Source organism: Sesamum indicum, linkage group LG6, assembly GCF_026168435.1.
Source record: "Sesamum indicum cultivar Baizhima isolate 11 linkage group LG6, ASM2616843v1, whole genome shotgun sequence".
Lineage (NCBI taxonomy): Eukaryota > Viridiplantae > Streptophyta > Magnoliopsida > Lamiales > Pedaliaceae > Sesamum > Sesamum indicum.
In genome coordinates, this window is record NC_142662.1 from 2144935 (window position 1) to 2161115 (window position 16181).

The 16181-nt window shown below is 34.0% G+C and overlaps 3 protein-coding genes across 3 annotated transcripts; 2 read left to right on the top strand and 1 right to left on the bottom strand.

Annotated features, from left to right (window-relative positions):
- The first annotated feature begins 378 nt into the window (after window positions 1-378).
- On the top strand, window positions 379-1707 carry LOC105165302 (uncharacterized). The gene has a single exon (XM_011084272.3). The coding sequence runs from the start codon at window positions 762-764 to the stop codon at window positions 1254-1256; it is 495 nt and encodes a 164-aa protein (XP_011082574.1). The 5' UTR covers window positions 379-761; the 3' UTR covers window positions 1257-1707.
- An 8318-nt stretch (window positions 1708-10025) lies between these two features.
- LOC105165301 (late embryogenesis abundant protein D-34) lies at window positions 10026-11539 on the top strand. The gene is made up of 3 exons (XM_088881872.1): window positions 10026-10549; window positions 10660-10950; window positions 11096-11539. The coding sequence occupies exons 1-3, from the start codon at window positions 10238-10240 to the stop codon at window positions 11252-11254; spliced, it is 762 nt and encodes a 253-aa protein (XP_088737998.1). The 5' UTR covers window positions 10026-10237; the 3' UTR covers window positions 11255-11539.
- Window positions 11540-12371: 832 nt separating this feature from the next.
- On the bottom strand, window positions 12372-14049 carry LOC105165300 (small ribosomal subunit protein uS13z/uS13y/uS13x). Its single transcript, XM_011084270.3, has 4 exons — window positions 13891-14049; window positions 13643-13803; window positions 12833-13021; window positions 12372-12748 (listed from the first exon to the last, which is right to left on the bottom strand). The coding sequence occupies exons 1-4, from the start codon at window positions 13891-13893 to the stop codon at window positions 12643-12645; spliced, it is 459 nt and encodes a 152-aa protein (XP_011082572.1). The 5' UTR covers window positions 13894-14049; the 3' UTR covers window positions 12372-12642.
- Window positions 14050-16181: the final 2132 nt, after the last annotated feature.

The following is a 16181-nucleotide window of genomic DNA, read 5'->3' on the forward strand; positions in this document are numbered from 1 at the left end:
TAATTATTTATTTAATTTGAATTAGTTTTGATGTACTTCATTAATTTAATGAATGTAATTGAAAATAAAAAATCAGAAAATCCACCAAATCAAGATAAATCGGAATATTTCACTAAATCACAAGTCAAAGCTCTATAAATGCCACAGTAAAGAAGGGCAACATTGAGGACCACTACGGTCGTTAGCGTAATAATTAAAGTTGAAATTTTATAAATTAAATTTTATTATATTTTTTTTTAATTTGTTATAAAGTGAGTTTATTAATTACGTATTGCTCTTATTTCTTAATTATTATAATATAAGTTTATTAATTAAATTTTTATATCACTTAAACTATTGCTATTGATATAATTAATTATCATTTCTATTTGAAAAAGAGAGAAAATTGAGCAACGTCGAGTTTGCAAACTGTTGGTTACTCTCTCTCTCTCTCTCTCTGTCTCTTTCCTTCTCAAAACCCAGGAATTTACACACGAACTTCTCCACTCCACGCTCTTTTAATCGCATTTCTTACACTACTCAATTCTCACTCTTCTCTCAACAATCCATTCTTAATTCTTTACCTCAAAATTTTTTAGTCGCTTTCTTTGGAAATTCTGAACTCTGTATCAATTTCTCTTTTGTGGTTTCATTTCATCAGAGTTTCTTGATTGTTTTCCTGATAAATCAAATCTCTGCTTCAAAATTCCATCTGGGTTTTTCTGTCTCAGTTTGCTTCTGGGTTTCATCTTTCCGTTCTGCAAAATCCAATTCTGCTCCAGATGAAGGTTCACCCACTGCCCAGACAAACCAACATCGCTCTGCGTTACAACCTCGTCTCGCTGCTAGCTCAGGCAAACAGCTGCCGGGGAAAGAAACTGCGGCGTTTGCCCCACATCTTTGCGAAGGTTCTAGAGCTGCCCTTTCACTCCGATGCCGACGTGTCAATCGACGAGACTTCCGACTGCCTCAGATTCACCGCCGCTACCGATGACATCAGCGGTGAGGTCTGGGCCGATACGGTCGAGATTTACCCTGGGGTTACCAAGGTGGTTGTACGGGGAACCGGCGTGGTTGACTTGTCGGGAACTGATTTAGAGCTCGATTTGTGGCGGTTTAGGCTTCCGGCAATCATGCTGCCGGAGCTGGCCTCCGCTACATACGAAGACGGCGAGCTGGTGGTGACGGTGCCCAAGGGGGCGGAGGAAGTGGATGGTGGGGCCGAGGAGGATGACATGGGTGATATTGGAGGACGGAGGCTTGTTCTCGTGCTGTAAAGGATTAAATCTTTAATTTTGGTCCACCAACTATAGCTAAATTTCGTTTTAGTCCTTTAAGTTTTTAGAATTCTAAAAAGGTCCTTTAATTTCTGAAATTGTTCAATTTTGGAATACTAAAAACTGAATTTTGTCCAAAGTCGATGGAAACTGATACCTGAATCTGATGTGGCGTTTCAAAATTCAGCGACTTTGGATAAAATTCGTGACTAATGTCCCAAATTTGAACAATTTAAAAAATTAGAGAACTTTTTTAGAATATTAGAAAGTTAAAGGACTAAATGAGATTTTGACTATAACTAATGGATGAAAATTGCTACTGTAAAACTGGAAATTACTGTTTACCTTTTCCATGCTTCTCTTCACGTTTCAGAAATTACTCTGCTTATGTATACGAAGAAGTTTACGCTTTTATAATTAAGTGGAAAATATTTCCTCAAAAAACACGAAATCCATGTCTTGGTCATGATGTATTGATGTGCATTATTCTGCTTCCGTAATCTTGTCTGAAACTTACAACACTAGTAGAGTTAGATTTATTGATGAAACGGGTTAAAAATTAGCTATTGACAACCCGATTGGATTTCGTAGCGCTATTGGTTGTTTTTTTTTTAATTGTATATTAATTATACAGTAAGTGTATTTATTATATATTGATTTTGATTCGATTGGGCCAAATCCAAACTAAAATTTTCCTTTATTTATGGATTGGATCTAGCCTATTCTTGAAATAAACAATTCACACACACTCCCTTTCCAGAAAAGATCAACACCAATCACTATACTTAGATTTAGATTTGTTGCTAAAATATCGATATTAAATCCGAAACTCCCGGCAGATGGCCAGTGGCCCAAAGAAACGAAAGAATAGGTTACATTTTTCATATAATCCTCTTATAAATAGACTAAAAAATCGATCAGACTTCTTTTTCTATCACTTTGCCACTCTTTTTTATTTATTCTTTTTTTTTTTCCTGAAATCGACTCAAAAAGTATGAGTTATAAAGTATGAACTACCCCTTGATTGTTGCAACACCTCATAAAAAGAGTGTCCCTTGGGCTACGAACGGGAAGGATGAAAGTGAGTCCAAATCCTTTCTGGCATCATCTCATTCTAAGGACTCACAGAAATACCACGGACGGTGCCACAATCTGTTCAACGTATAACAATGTGTTGAACTACTTTAACAAGTGAAAAGTTATGTGGCTATGAAAGAGATATTAAGTTGAACAGAATTGACTGGGTGGTAGAGTGGTGGAAACACTTCTTTCTTTCATATTTTGGACCTTAGCTCCATGGAACAATATGTTACTGCTGAAACACAGAAGAATTGGAACCTTAGATCAAAACACTATGTATGGATGGTATGAACTGCCAAACAAGAATTTTTGAACCACGAACAACCAGTTTAGATATTCACAATCAAGAAATATTGAATTCTCTTCGGATAGGTCCTGAAAGGAGAAGGAAGGGTGGAATGCCAAAAGACATCTATTATTGAATTGACCCGACCCCATTCGTTTTTGGGAACGTTCAGCGCCAAAGTCACTGAATGGGTTGTTTTTGGTCAAAAGATGAAATTCTTAATGAGAGTTGGTTGTACTCGCCGATTTTCACAAGAATAGCTTGGGCCACAGCAGGATTAACTGCATTTTATATATTTCGGATCTATTTACTTACTTTTGAGGGGCATTTAAACGTTCATTTTCAAAATCACCGTGGCAACCAAAATGCCTCTTTATATTCAATATTTCTATGGGGCAAGGGGTGTTAAAAAAGAATTAACAAAAATTTTCTTTTATTAAAAATGAATAATAATGAAAGTTCGTCTTTTTTTTTTCGAAAAACATATACCGAAGTGATGAGACTTTTTGGGAGTCAGATAAAGATGAAATACATATGAAGACATTTCAATCATATGTCGTATATATGTCTATGTGCAACAATCAAACAACTATACAAGTACCTTCAACTACGTTGTTAAGATTATCACAGTATTTAATATGTATTTATTTGTATGTTCAGTGCTTATACTTTTTGCCATTATGTTTATGTATAAGATTTAATTAAATTATTGTCAATTGTATAAATATTTTTATAATGCAATCTACCTAGTTTCAATTTGCCAACCGCCATAAAGGACTAAATTGAAACTGAGCTTAAAAGCAAAGGGGTGCTTTTGCAATTGTGTATTTTTGCTATTATTTTTCAAAGTATTTAGGAATGCTTATTGAAACTGTTTGGAGGTCAAATTTCAAAATAGAATTAGGAATGGTCAATTTTTTATTTGGAACAATATTTTGTAATTATTTTAGGAATGATCAATCTTATTTATAAATACATCTTTAAAATTGTTTTAGCGTTGGTATTAGGAATGATTTTTTGTTTAGATTTGTTTTCTTTAAAATTACTAAAATCATTCTTAATTTTTAATTTTATTAATTAAATTTTTATAAATTTTTTAACTTATGTATTTAATAAATAATTTAATTTATGTATTTTAATAAATTATAATAAATAATTAATTAAATTAATAAAATTTTAATTAATTATATTTATGAATCTAATTAATTGAATAGATATGAAATAGAATGTAACAAACATCATGAAGAATTAGAAAAAATATATTATTTTAGTATAAATTATTATTATTCGATTAATTAATTAAAAAAAATTAAAATCTAATTTAAACCCTCCTCATCAGGTCGTCCATTTCAACGTCATTCTGTGCTAGGGGATCTATTAGAAGCTGTGCTGGGCGATAGCGGAGGCAGTCAACTGTGACAATTACACAAATTTCACAATAAATTACGGAAATTACATGCACAATTACACAATAATTACCAAAATTACACAACATGATCTAAATTACACAATTACACAATAATTATAAAAAAATTACATATTATGATCTAAATTATATAATAATCGCAGAAATTATACAATTAAGCAATAATTACAGAATAATATTTTCAATAATTGCCTAAATTAAACTATTATACCCTAATTACACAAAAAAAAAACACAATGTGCTCTGAATCACACAATAATATGAAAATTTAAATCCTGAAAAATTCATAAAAGTATTTTAATTTCATAAAAAAAATTAAATTCTGTAAAAGAATATGCAGAATTCTAAAAATGAATGATATTTTCTGAAATATTTTTAGAAATTATTTTAATTTCTAAAAAATTATTTTAATTTCAAAAAAATATTTTTATTTTTAGTATCTTTACAACTTACTCGTAATTTATAATGATCGACCTAAAATAAACAATATTTTCAGAAATTAGACAATGACACAATAATTAAAAAATTACAGATTATAATATAAATTACACAGTAATTATAGAAAATACAAATTTATGCAATTATTACATACCAATATTTTCAATAATTTTTTAAATTACAAAATATTCCCTAAATTACACAATAATATGCAAATATCAATTTCTCAAAATATTTTTAGAAAAATTTCTGAAAAATATTTGAATTTTAGAAAAAAATATATATTTTAATTTCTGGAAAAAATATTTTAATTTCAGAAATTTTTTTAATTTAAGAAATTATTTTTAATTTTTTGAAAATTATTTTTAATTATAAAATACATATTTGGATTCGGAAAAATTTTAGAAAAAAATTTGAAAAAAAAAACAGAAAATACACATTTTCTGAAAATTTTACACAATTTTTTTTTGAATAAAACAAAAATATTTTCAAGAAATAAAAAATAAAAAAATAGAATAAAAAATTTGAAAATATTTTCAAAACTCGTTTCTAAAAATATTTTCTGAAATATTTCAAAAATATTTTGGAAAATATTTTCAAAAAATGGGGGAAATTGTAAGAAAGAAATGGGGGATGAGGAAAAAGAACAAAAAGTGAACCAACCTTCGATCAGAGAGAGTGGGAGGGAGGGCGAATGACGGCGGCTAACGGACAGAGAATAGTGGGGCAGGCAAAAAAGCGGCGGCACATATAGAGAGAGAGAGGAGGAAGGGGAAGAAAAAAAATCTGTTAAGTGTTGTTTATATAATTAAATTTTGGAACGACCTTTGGAACAATCAAATTTTTAAAAAGGCGTTCCAAAACCCATCCTAATAGACAAAACGACGTCGTTTCAGTTGATGTGCATTGGTCAGATTCTTGATTTATTTAAAAACGATTGGTTATAATGTTTCTATATCCATTCCTAACTACGGGAAACGATGTTGTTTAATTCAAAAACAATATCATTTTTAGTGAATATTTAGATTACAGTTCCTATATTTAAAAAAAGATAAAAACTTTCCTAATATTGTGCCAAAATTCTTTTCCCTTTTAAATAAAAAAAATAAAAAATAAAAAAAATATCATTCCACACATGTTAATGATCAGATAGAAGTAGAGCATAAATTAATTAAGACCATTCAAACATATAATTTTTTGAATTAAAGTGATACATGTTCATAACATCAAGTATATTTTTATATATAAGATTGTTAGTTTTACATAGATGTAAATAGCATCTTATACAGTTATACTGGATCGCCTAATCCGACTGTTAAAATTTTAATCAGACCATTGCATATAATTAAAATGACAAAATACTATGTTCGATGAAGTTTTGGACATTTTTATTATACGGATGGTGAGATCTAGTATCTGATTCACAATCAACAAGGTTCAAAATTATGCAAACTGTCAATCAAACCTTGTGATTTTACATCAGACTACTAGATGTATTCACATATGTATAATATTGTTATGTGTTTAAACTTGGAATTAATTAGGCTCGCGGATGTTGAGATATCGTATCCGAGAAGTGAACAAAGATTTTTTTTATATTTAAGAACAGTTTGGAGTATTCATTTAGGAACAATTTCATTTAAATTGTAATTAGGAATGGTTATTTATACATTTAGGAACGATTTGATTTTTATTCATCTAGGAACGGTCAAATAACAACCGTTCCTAGATGTGATTTTTCCTCCACTTTTTATTTAGGCGTGAAAATTAATTTGCTTGGAGCGGATTTAGAAACGGTCAATTATTTTGACCATCTCTAACTTTTAAATTCCCAAAACCCTAATGGAGAGTGGGACTGAGACATTCCAGGACAACAACGACAAGTTCTCGACGGTTCCTTGCAGTGAAAGCTTAATCTTCATCAAAAGTAACTCAACATCTGAAGCAGAGTAAGTGAGAGTGAGAAGAATGCAAATACAGAGAGACAGAGAGGCCTAAGAGCCGCCATGAATGAGGCTGGGAAGGAAAAATAAATTGAGTGTGAGAGGGTTCTTTGTTTGAGCTGTGTTCATTGAGTCATCCTCTGGACCAAATCTTGCAACTTCTCAGTCAAATACCACTGGTATGGTAAAATGCAGAGAGACAGAGAGGCCTAAGAGCCACCATGAATGAGGCTGGGAAGGAAAAAGAAACTGAGTGTGAGAGGGTTCTTTGTTTGAGCTCGAGCTCGAGCTTGACGAGCTCACTGAGGTTGAGCTCGAGCTCAAGCTCGATAAATTATTTTCGAGCTCGAGCTCGATTTTGTTCTAGAAATTGCAGAAGAATAGAGGTGGGAATCAGAGGAATTTTACAACATTATATACAAAATTTTTCAGAAATTTTGCTAATCAATAATGGTCTTCCATACAACATTACAACTCTTTTATAAAACCAAACAACAACAACAAGAAATAAACAAATCATTGTCCCCTGAAAACACACCCAAACCCAAGAAAAAAATTAAACAAGATGCTAAAAACACACCCAAACCATCTGATATCGAAACATAAGAGTAATCATTCAAGACGGTGTATCGTTGAATCAGGCCATTTGATTTTAAATCATACCGTCTGATATGATCTAATAGACACAATCTTGTATATATTTAAATTTCGTATGAATTAGGTGCCCAAATTTTAAGATATCGTAATTATTGATTAAACTTTTTAATCTTATTATATATCTAATAAAAATAATAATCAGAATTGTTCAACCATCATCATCATCATCATTATTATTTTGTTATTATTATTATTATTATTATTATTATTATTATTATGATTTTTAGATTAATTCATAAAAATTACTAAATTTTGACATAAATTTATAAATAATAAAGAATCATAAGTGAATTACTTGTCAATTTAAAAAATATTAACATAATACAAATATATATTAAAATATAACATAAAGTTCTATATATCATATTAAATAATAATTTTAATTATAAAAAAATATTATAATTTGCTAAGTTGTTGATTAGATTTATTTTTGTATAAAGATTAAATATATAAATAAAAGTATCATAATTTATTATTATACAAAATAAAATGTATGATATTGATTAATAATTATAATATACGATCAATTTAGATTATAAAACTGATCAAATATTAAATATAAAATTAAATATATAAAAAAAATTAAAAAAAATTCACCAGCTCGCGAGCGGTGAACAAGTAAACATGAGCTCGAGCTCAAAGTTGAGCCGGCTAGCGAGCTCGACTCATCTGCCACCCCTATGACTAATGGCACGTGACTTGTCACATGCCGTTTCTATCAGTTTGTAACAGAGTGGGTCTAAAGGTGTTAAATTGAAATTGAAAATATAAACAGAATTATATTGTTGATGTCTTGGTCATATTAAATTATTTATTTAATTTAGACCTAACTTATTTAAATAAAGTATTGAATAAAGTATATTCTTCACATTTTTATTTGGCATTCACAATATATATGTTTATATCTATACATAAATATGAATAGAAAAAGACATAAATGTTCAATCAATTTGGTCAACCCTTGTAACCAATTTCTGTCACATAAAAAATACATATACATATATTCAACATTCTCACACTTATATACCTATATTTGGAAACAACTAATCCAAATATATTATCAGTTTTCGCACAAAAACCAATAAAGCATTTCTACCTATTTCCAAATGTTGGAAACTAAAAATGAAAATGAAAACACAATCAAACGGGCCCTAGGATTTTGGGACTACAAGTGTTGAACACGTAAAACGTGGGACCAAAAGTGATAATAACGCTATCTAGTGGGACCAAAAGTGATATTTTGCTGTTGACCAACATGGACCATACCAGTTGACTAACGGCACGTGACGTGTCACGTGCCGTTTCCGTCAGTTTTTAACGGTGTGGGACTAAAAGTGTTAAAAAATTAGGGTTTTGGGACTACAAGTGTTGAGCACCTAAAGCGCGGGACCAAAAGTGAGAATGACCCTATTTAGTGGGACCAAAAGTGAAATTTTACCTATTTTCAGGAATAGTTTTTCTTTATATGTTTGTTCGGGATGTATCTGATCCTTGATGATTTGCAAGAAAAAGATCAAGAACTAAAATTATTGAAAATGGAACAATTTTAGGATCACAAATTGGATCGATTTTTACTTGAATTATAGCCGTTGTACTCTCTTTGAAACATTCTTAGTATACAGTATTAATAATACACAGGAACCATTTTAAATTGGAACACATTATGCAACATTCTTGGTAATACAACAGTTTTTATTTAGAAATCCAACTTAGAAATAATTTTTTTGTAATATTAGACCATATGGGCACTAAAATCGTGCCAAATTGCACCTTATTTTATGACACATTTACTAATTGTCATTTTTTTTACATCAATTTTCTCACATAGAGGAATGGTCGACCGTTTCCAATTTTATTGATGTGTTCCAAAAAGAGTTCCAATTGCTTAACATTATAAATTTGGAACGTTCTTAGGACATACATTGTAACTGCTATTTTGAAAACCATTTGAAACGGTTTTTCAGTTTAAAAAAAATTAGACATAGGAAATATAGATCATAACGTCATAGATCATTTCCCGTTCCTCTTGAGCTCCAATGTCTGTTCCAGTATAGCCCGGACTTTGGAACGATCACGAGATCCGTTTCAAATCCTATTTTTTTTTGTAGTGACAATATAAATAAAAAAAAATACTCTCCAAGATGCGATGAAAAATAAATATAAAAACTATATTTACAATAAATGTAAATATATCTAACGCAAAACATTATATTATGCCAACAAACATAATAAGCTACATTGTATAAAATAATAAAAATTTTGCATAAGAAGCACAATAATCTGTAGAAAATAAAAGAAGAAAAAAAGTCAATAAACTAGCCTATGAACTACAAACGAGCAAACCACCCTTTCAGCTTAATCTGTTGCCTACGTCGTCTCCTCCTCAAGATTTCTGCACAACAACAAAACCAAATCCGAACAAAGAACACGCAGATCCGAATTTTTGTTTTGATTCGCAGCTACATAAATTGGGATTTGTGGGTATTTCAACGATTATTGAAGAAAAAACACCATAAACCAACAAAAGGAGGAGTTCAGACAGAACACTCACCTAAGTCACCCCAGTTCATCTTCCTGGGTGTTTGTAGAAAGTGTAAATATGCCTAGCTACACCAATTTTCTAGTCATGAAAGTAATGTAGGAGTTTAACAACGTAAATTTAACTTCAAAATACGAGGCATTTCGGACTATTTGCAGGGGTACTAAATGAGTGACAGATCATCCAGCTAAAGATGAGGGATGAATTGTATAAGTGCTACACTGAAATCTGCCGGTCTCGGATGCAAAACTTGGGCCCCCATCAACTGAAGTAAATGCCCAATTGATTGTATTATTTCACTGCCTACGTGTATTGGTGCGCATAGAATACAGCCAAGCGGCAGTCCACCCGAAGGGCACTGATCTAATCCGGGCATCAAAACTCAACACTTGTAACATGTCTACTCTTGCAGTTCCAGCACGTGTACTCTCCATCCCATTCTGCACTCACCCTTTCGCTACCGCCGTCCGTCGCTTCCATACTCACATAAATATAAGACTTCAAACCCATCGCTCTTCTGTTTTCTACCAAATATAAGCAATCCAATCCGCGAGAATCAATAGATCTACTTGCAAACTTCCTTTCTTAGTTTGTTTATACCATACATACGAAATGAGTCAAGAACAGCCACAGAGGCCAGAAGCCATCAAGTATGGCGATGTATTCGACGTCTCGGGCAAACTGGCTTCCCAACCCGTAGCACCCCAAGACGCCGCCATTCTGCAGTCCGCAGAGAACGTCGTACTCGGTCAGACGCCTAAGGGCGGTGCGGCGGCTTCAATGCAGTCAGCCGCTGATATCAACGAGCGTCTAGGCGTGGTTGGCCACGGGGACATGACTGACATCGTCATGGATCAGGGCGCCACCGTATCCGAAGCAGACATCAGTGGCTATCGCGTCATAACTGAAACTATTGGCGGACAAGTAAAAGAATTCATCTTGATCAGTTCTAATTTTCAACAAAAATAAAAGAAAGAATAGGGACTGGTTTCCTGAGATAGTATACTAAAACTCTTTTATGTCGGTGGGTGCAGGTAGTGGGACGATATGGTCAGCCAACAGAAGATACAAAGACTCCAGCGCCGACGAGCGGGGAGATGGACCCTATTACCATCGGGGAAGCACTGGAAGCCACGGCGCTCTCCGCGGGAGACAAGCCAATCGATGCAAGTGACGCTGCCGCGATACAGGCGGCGGAAGTTCGGGCCACGGGACTAGGCCATGTGGTCCATGGAGGCATAGCAGCAGAAGCTCAGTCTGCTGCTGCGCGTAATGTCCTAACTACACGGGACGAGGACAAGACCAAGCTTGCAGATGTTTTGGTGGTAATTTCCAGGCTCGGCCTTGAAACTTGTTATTTCTGATAGGATGTGGTAGCTTATGTCGGATTCTCTGATGTTTTGTAGGATGCAACCTTGTTATTTCTGATAGCATGTGGTAGCTTATGTCGGATTCTCTGATGTTTTGTAGGATGCAACCGCCAAACTGACAGTTGACAAGCCGGTGACTAGAGAGGATGCAGAAGGAGTAATATCGGCAGAGATTAGGAACAAGCCCGAGTTGGCCACGCATCCAGGCGGCGTGGCAGCTGCTGTTGCGGCAGCAGCACGGCTTAATGAACAGCAGTGAAGGTGTGTGCACTTTTAGGTGGAGATGGAAGAATGAAGATGCGTTTTTGTATGTTCATACGGAAGACTGGGGTGGTAGTTATGTTGCTAGTTTCTCTAGTTTTTTTAAGTGCCTAGTTTGTCTAAGTCTTTTGGTTGGCGATGGTGGGACTAGTCATCTGCTTTCTGTTGGGCATTTCTTGCATACGCGTTGTACAAAATCTGTGGAGGTAGGGTGCCTTGCTGATTTGGCGTGTACATGTACGTATTTTGAACTGACTAATGAACAAATCCACGTTGAGTAGAATCCCTGGGCTAATAGCCTCGTCTCGAATTGGACTTTCTATAATCTGGTCACGCACAAATGCAAAGATGCACGAAGCTTCTGTGTCTGATCTCTGTAATGTGGTAAGGCCCAATGTATGGGGAAACTCCATCTTATGAAAATATAAGCGCACTTGTGGCACTAGGCGGAACATTAATGAACGATCCCATTCATTTCCATCTTCGTGAACAATCCAATTCATTTCCAACTATTCAGAAGGGAACATTGCACGAGTCGGGGAAACAGCTCTAACATTGGCTATTCTTATGAATGAGTTGAGTATGACAAATCACTAAACAAAGTTCGTGGTCGACATGAGAATACGCCTTCTCTATGCTCCTCAAGCAAATTGCCTACAGGGAATTGAGGATGCATATACCGAACAAATCACAGTAATCACTCTTCTGGCGTGCATCTTCTGGAAGATCTAAAATTATAGCAAGACAGGAGAACAAGAGGACAGGGATGTGATTCATTCTATTTGGTAAACGGACAACGTCTAGCTCTGAGTTAATAACATTATAAATACTGCAAATGAGGTGGAACAACAGGTAGGAAAGACACCAAGAACCACCAACATCCGCCTGTGTAGAGGATTTATACTAGTAGCTAAGTCAAAATGAGTCGTGGAGATGCACATATCTCTGGTAGGATAATCTGGGTAAGAGACTAGGTCGCGCGACAGACTTGGTAATTGTCAGAGCACTCCATCACTATTAGAAAACCGTATTAGCAAGCAAAATTCAATTTAAACGAAACAAAATGCTTATCTCATAGGGAATGGCTGTCTGCGCAAACTGTAGACGGGTGCGTGTAGGATGAAAAGAAAAACATACTATCAATTCAGATCAAAACTTTTCCAGAACAAACAGGATACGGGTGCAAAAACCTACTCATTCCTTCCCAAACAAATTGGATCAAACTTGACAGTAAATCTCAACAAAATAGAAAAATGAGAAAAGAGCAAGAGTAATCGAATACCCAAATCGAAAACACCAGGGATTATCAAACCCACTAAATGTGATACCTTAAGCCTAAGACCGAACAAAATTATCAATGATAATGATATAGAATGATGATGATGCTCATCGCTTCTTGGAGACACCAACAGTCTTTCCCCTACGACCAGTGGTCTTGGTGTGCTGCCCACGCACGCGAAGACCCCAGTAGTGACGAAGACCACGGTGATTCCTACAAACATCAAGACAGAGCAACATAAATACAAGAAATATGATTAAGTAATATAACAATCTGAGAAAAGCTCCATTGTCAAACCTGATTTTCTTCAAACGCTCGAGGTCATCCCTAAGCTTCATATCCAAAGCATTAGATGTCACTTGAGAAAACTTTCCATCCTTGTAATCCTTCTTCCTGTTCAGAAACCAATCTGGGATCTTGAACTGTCGGGGGTTTGCAACAATTACCATCAAGCTATCAATCTCAGCTGCAGAAAGTTCACCAGCCCTGTACATACATATAGCAACTTTAGATTACATCCACCAAGAATATAGCCAACAGAAGAATATCCAACACCAAAAGTCTCCAGTGTTCCGAATAAGAAAATTTCTAACATCCACAGACACAGAGTGTGCTCCGGGCAGTCTTCTGCTACCTCACAACTTATATGAAGTCGTTGGTTCGAAACCAACAAATATAGCTATAACAAAGTTCCCCTAAGGATCACATAAACAAATTACAATATTTCTATAGCAAATACATTAGCCTTTTTGGCAAAAAGATTATTATACCCATCCAACAGGAATCAACGGGAAAAAGGAACAGCATGATATCTGAATAAATAACTAAAGCAAACACTTGCAGATACAAAAATAGTTCTCATGGACATATAGACATGCAATGAACCCACTCTGCTTAAAAACCAAACCATTACTTACACAGCGAAATCGAGAACAAATACAAAACACAAAGTTTCGTGTAACAGCTTTAATTCTTCCTATCAGAGAAAATTATCACACAGCCACTAACAAACAACAATAGTTATAATCTAAAAACATGTAACGCTAGGTGCTAAGCAAAAACTGTGAAATAAAACAACACCACAAAACAGAGAAAGGAAACCGAGACCTCTTATTCATGTCGATGTCGGCCTTCTTACAGACGATATTAGCGAAACGGCGGCCGATACCCTTGATAGAGGTCAAGGCAAACATGATCTTCTGCTTTCCGTCCACGTTGGTGTTCTGCACACGCAGAATGTGCTGGAAATCCTCATTTGCTACGAGTGACTGCAAAATTCACATCGTTCGGTCGATTAGAAGAAACAAATCATCATTGGAAACAATCATAAACCCCGGGCCGAAAGTGAAAAATACCATGGCTAGAGTTCCGAATCGAGCTGCTGAGAATGCCGGTATTCTCCGTCGAGCGGCTGCTTCGCTTTCAGTTGGGAAGAGCTAGAGCTCGAAACCCTAATGTGGAGATTTATTGGTCACGTTAACTTATAAATATATGTAGCCCTAATAAGAAGTCAGTCCATATATTAGGGAACAGCTTCGGCCCAACTGGAAATGTGAACTGGGCTCTGAATTCAGGATTTTGGCCCATTTAGATTTTTCAACTTTGATTATATAGGGTACAAATAGGACTAAAAATGTACCCTTGTCAAATATTACAATAAATTTATTCCTTTCTCAATTTGCCAATATTACAATAAGTTTCTTCTCTCTTATTCCTTTCTCAAGTTGCCGACCTACAAATCTATGGCCTCATGTATTTTTCATATTCTTTTAGGGTTAATTTCAATTTACCTCACTCTTATTTCTAAAATGTCCCGTTGCGATGGTGGCTACCGCACCGCATGCAACTGCTATTTGAATAGTAATTCAATACAATTTTATCAGTTGAACTACCTTATCGTTTGCCTAACTTATAGACACCTGATCTCTCTGTATTCACATAACCTTTTCAATTTTTTTTATCATATAATGGAACATAATTTATTACCACAGAAATTTCCAATTTATCACTAAATAATTTTTTAGGGTTAAAAGCAAAATAACCCTGTGTTAGTAATAAAGAGTAAATTTTTCCCCTGTGATAAATAAAAAGGCAAATTACCTCTCTGTGATTTAAAAAATGTAGCACTCTGTCTCCTTGCACAAACTAAACATTGGTGTGAAGGATAAAAGATAAAAATACCCCTCCTTATATATGAAAAGGTGGACTGCTATGTCAAAATTAGGGTTTCTATTATCGAACTTGTTTCTAAAGAGAGAGAGAGAGGAAGAGAGGCGACTGACCACAAACCCTAGAAGCAAAATTCACTCAGAATACTTGAAACTTCACCGTTGAAGAAGAATTGTCTGTAATATGGCAAAACTTGTCTGTAATATGGCACTCAATGGCCTACTTTTTTTGTAGATATGGGTTTCACTCAAAACTTGTAATATGGCACTGAAAACTATATCAGGTTGCAATATGTTCTAATAGAATCCAATTTTATGTTTTTATTAATTTTGTTTAGTGTTTTTGTTCAATTCTTTTTCACATTTCTAGCTTCTGTTTCTGGAATTTAAGATTTAGGAATCCAATTTCAACTTAATGTTTCTGGAATCCAATTTTAGGTTATGTTTTCGGAATCCAACTTCAGCTTGATGTTTAGTGTTAGTGTTCAATTGTCAATTTTTTTTTTTTTTTTTTGTGTTAAGTGTTTGTGTTCAATTTCTATATATTCAAAGATTAAGTGGAAACAGCCTTTGAACATTCACTTTTATTTTTCAATGACAAAAATGCCAAAAAGTTAAAATACTACAAATTAATACATGACACAACATATATACTATAATAAAGGTCAATACTTAAACAACAGAGTTTTACAAGTTTAGTTTACATTGTCTTCATTTTAACAACAAAATTAACACTAACATAAAAAAAACACTGCTAACACCAGCTGACATTTCTAGCAAATACTTCAATGACATTAGCACCAATAGATCCACCAGTCTGCAAGTTTGACATTACTTTTTCACCATCGTCCGAATCCCACTGTTCATCAAAGTCAAGGAAAAATTCTTCACCACTTCGTACTTGAGCATGAAATTTTAGAGGAAACTCACTAGGTGCCCATATAGCTCTTTCAGGCTCCAACCAACGAAAAAATTTTCAAACTTGATATCTGCAACAATAATATAACTTACCTTTCGAGGGCTTTGTTTGTAATGACAAAGACGTAGTTGGAAATCTCAAATGTAGTGATTGTGTGTTCTTTCTTGATTTGCTTTTTCGAAATGAGTTGACATTTTCTCTCTTTTTGGAGAAAAAACCGTGAGAAATAAGTGGAAAAAGGAGGAATCGCAATAACAGATGAGTTGTTACACTTTTATTTGATGGAGGGGCATAATTATCAAAATACAGCAAAAATATGGTCTCTCAGCCACAAAATTGGCTTGTGTGGCACACCTTAGACACACATAGGTCTAATTGCTGTAATAAAAAATTCACAAGAAAGTAATTTAATATTTTTTATAGTACAGGAAGTATCATGCACATTACCTATATCACAATGAACGCCCTGCATTTTTTCCAATTTTTTTTATACGTCCTATCATTTTATTTTATACAAACATTTTAAAAACTTTATTTTAAAAGCAAATTTAACATCTTA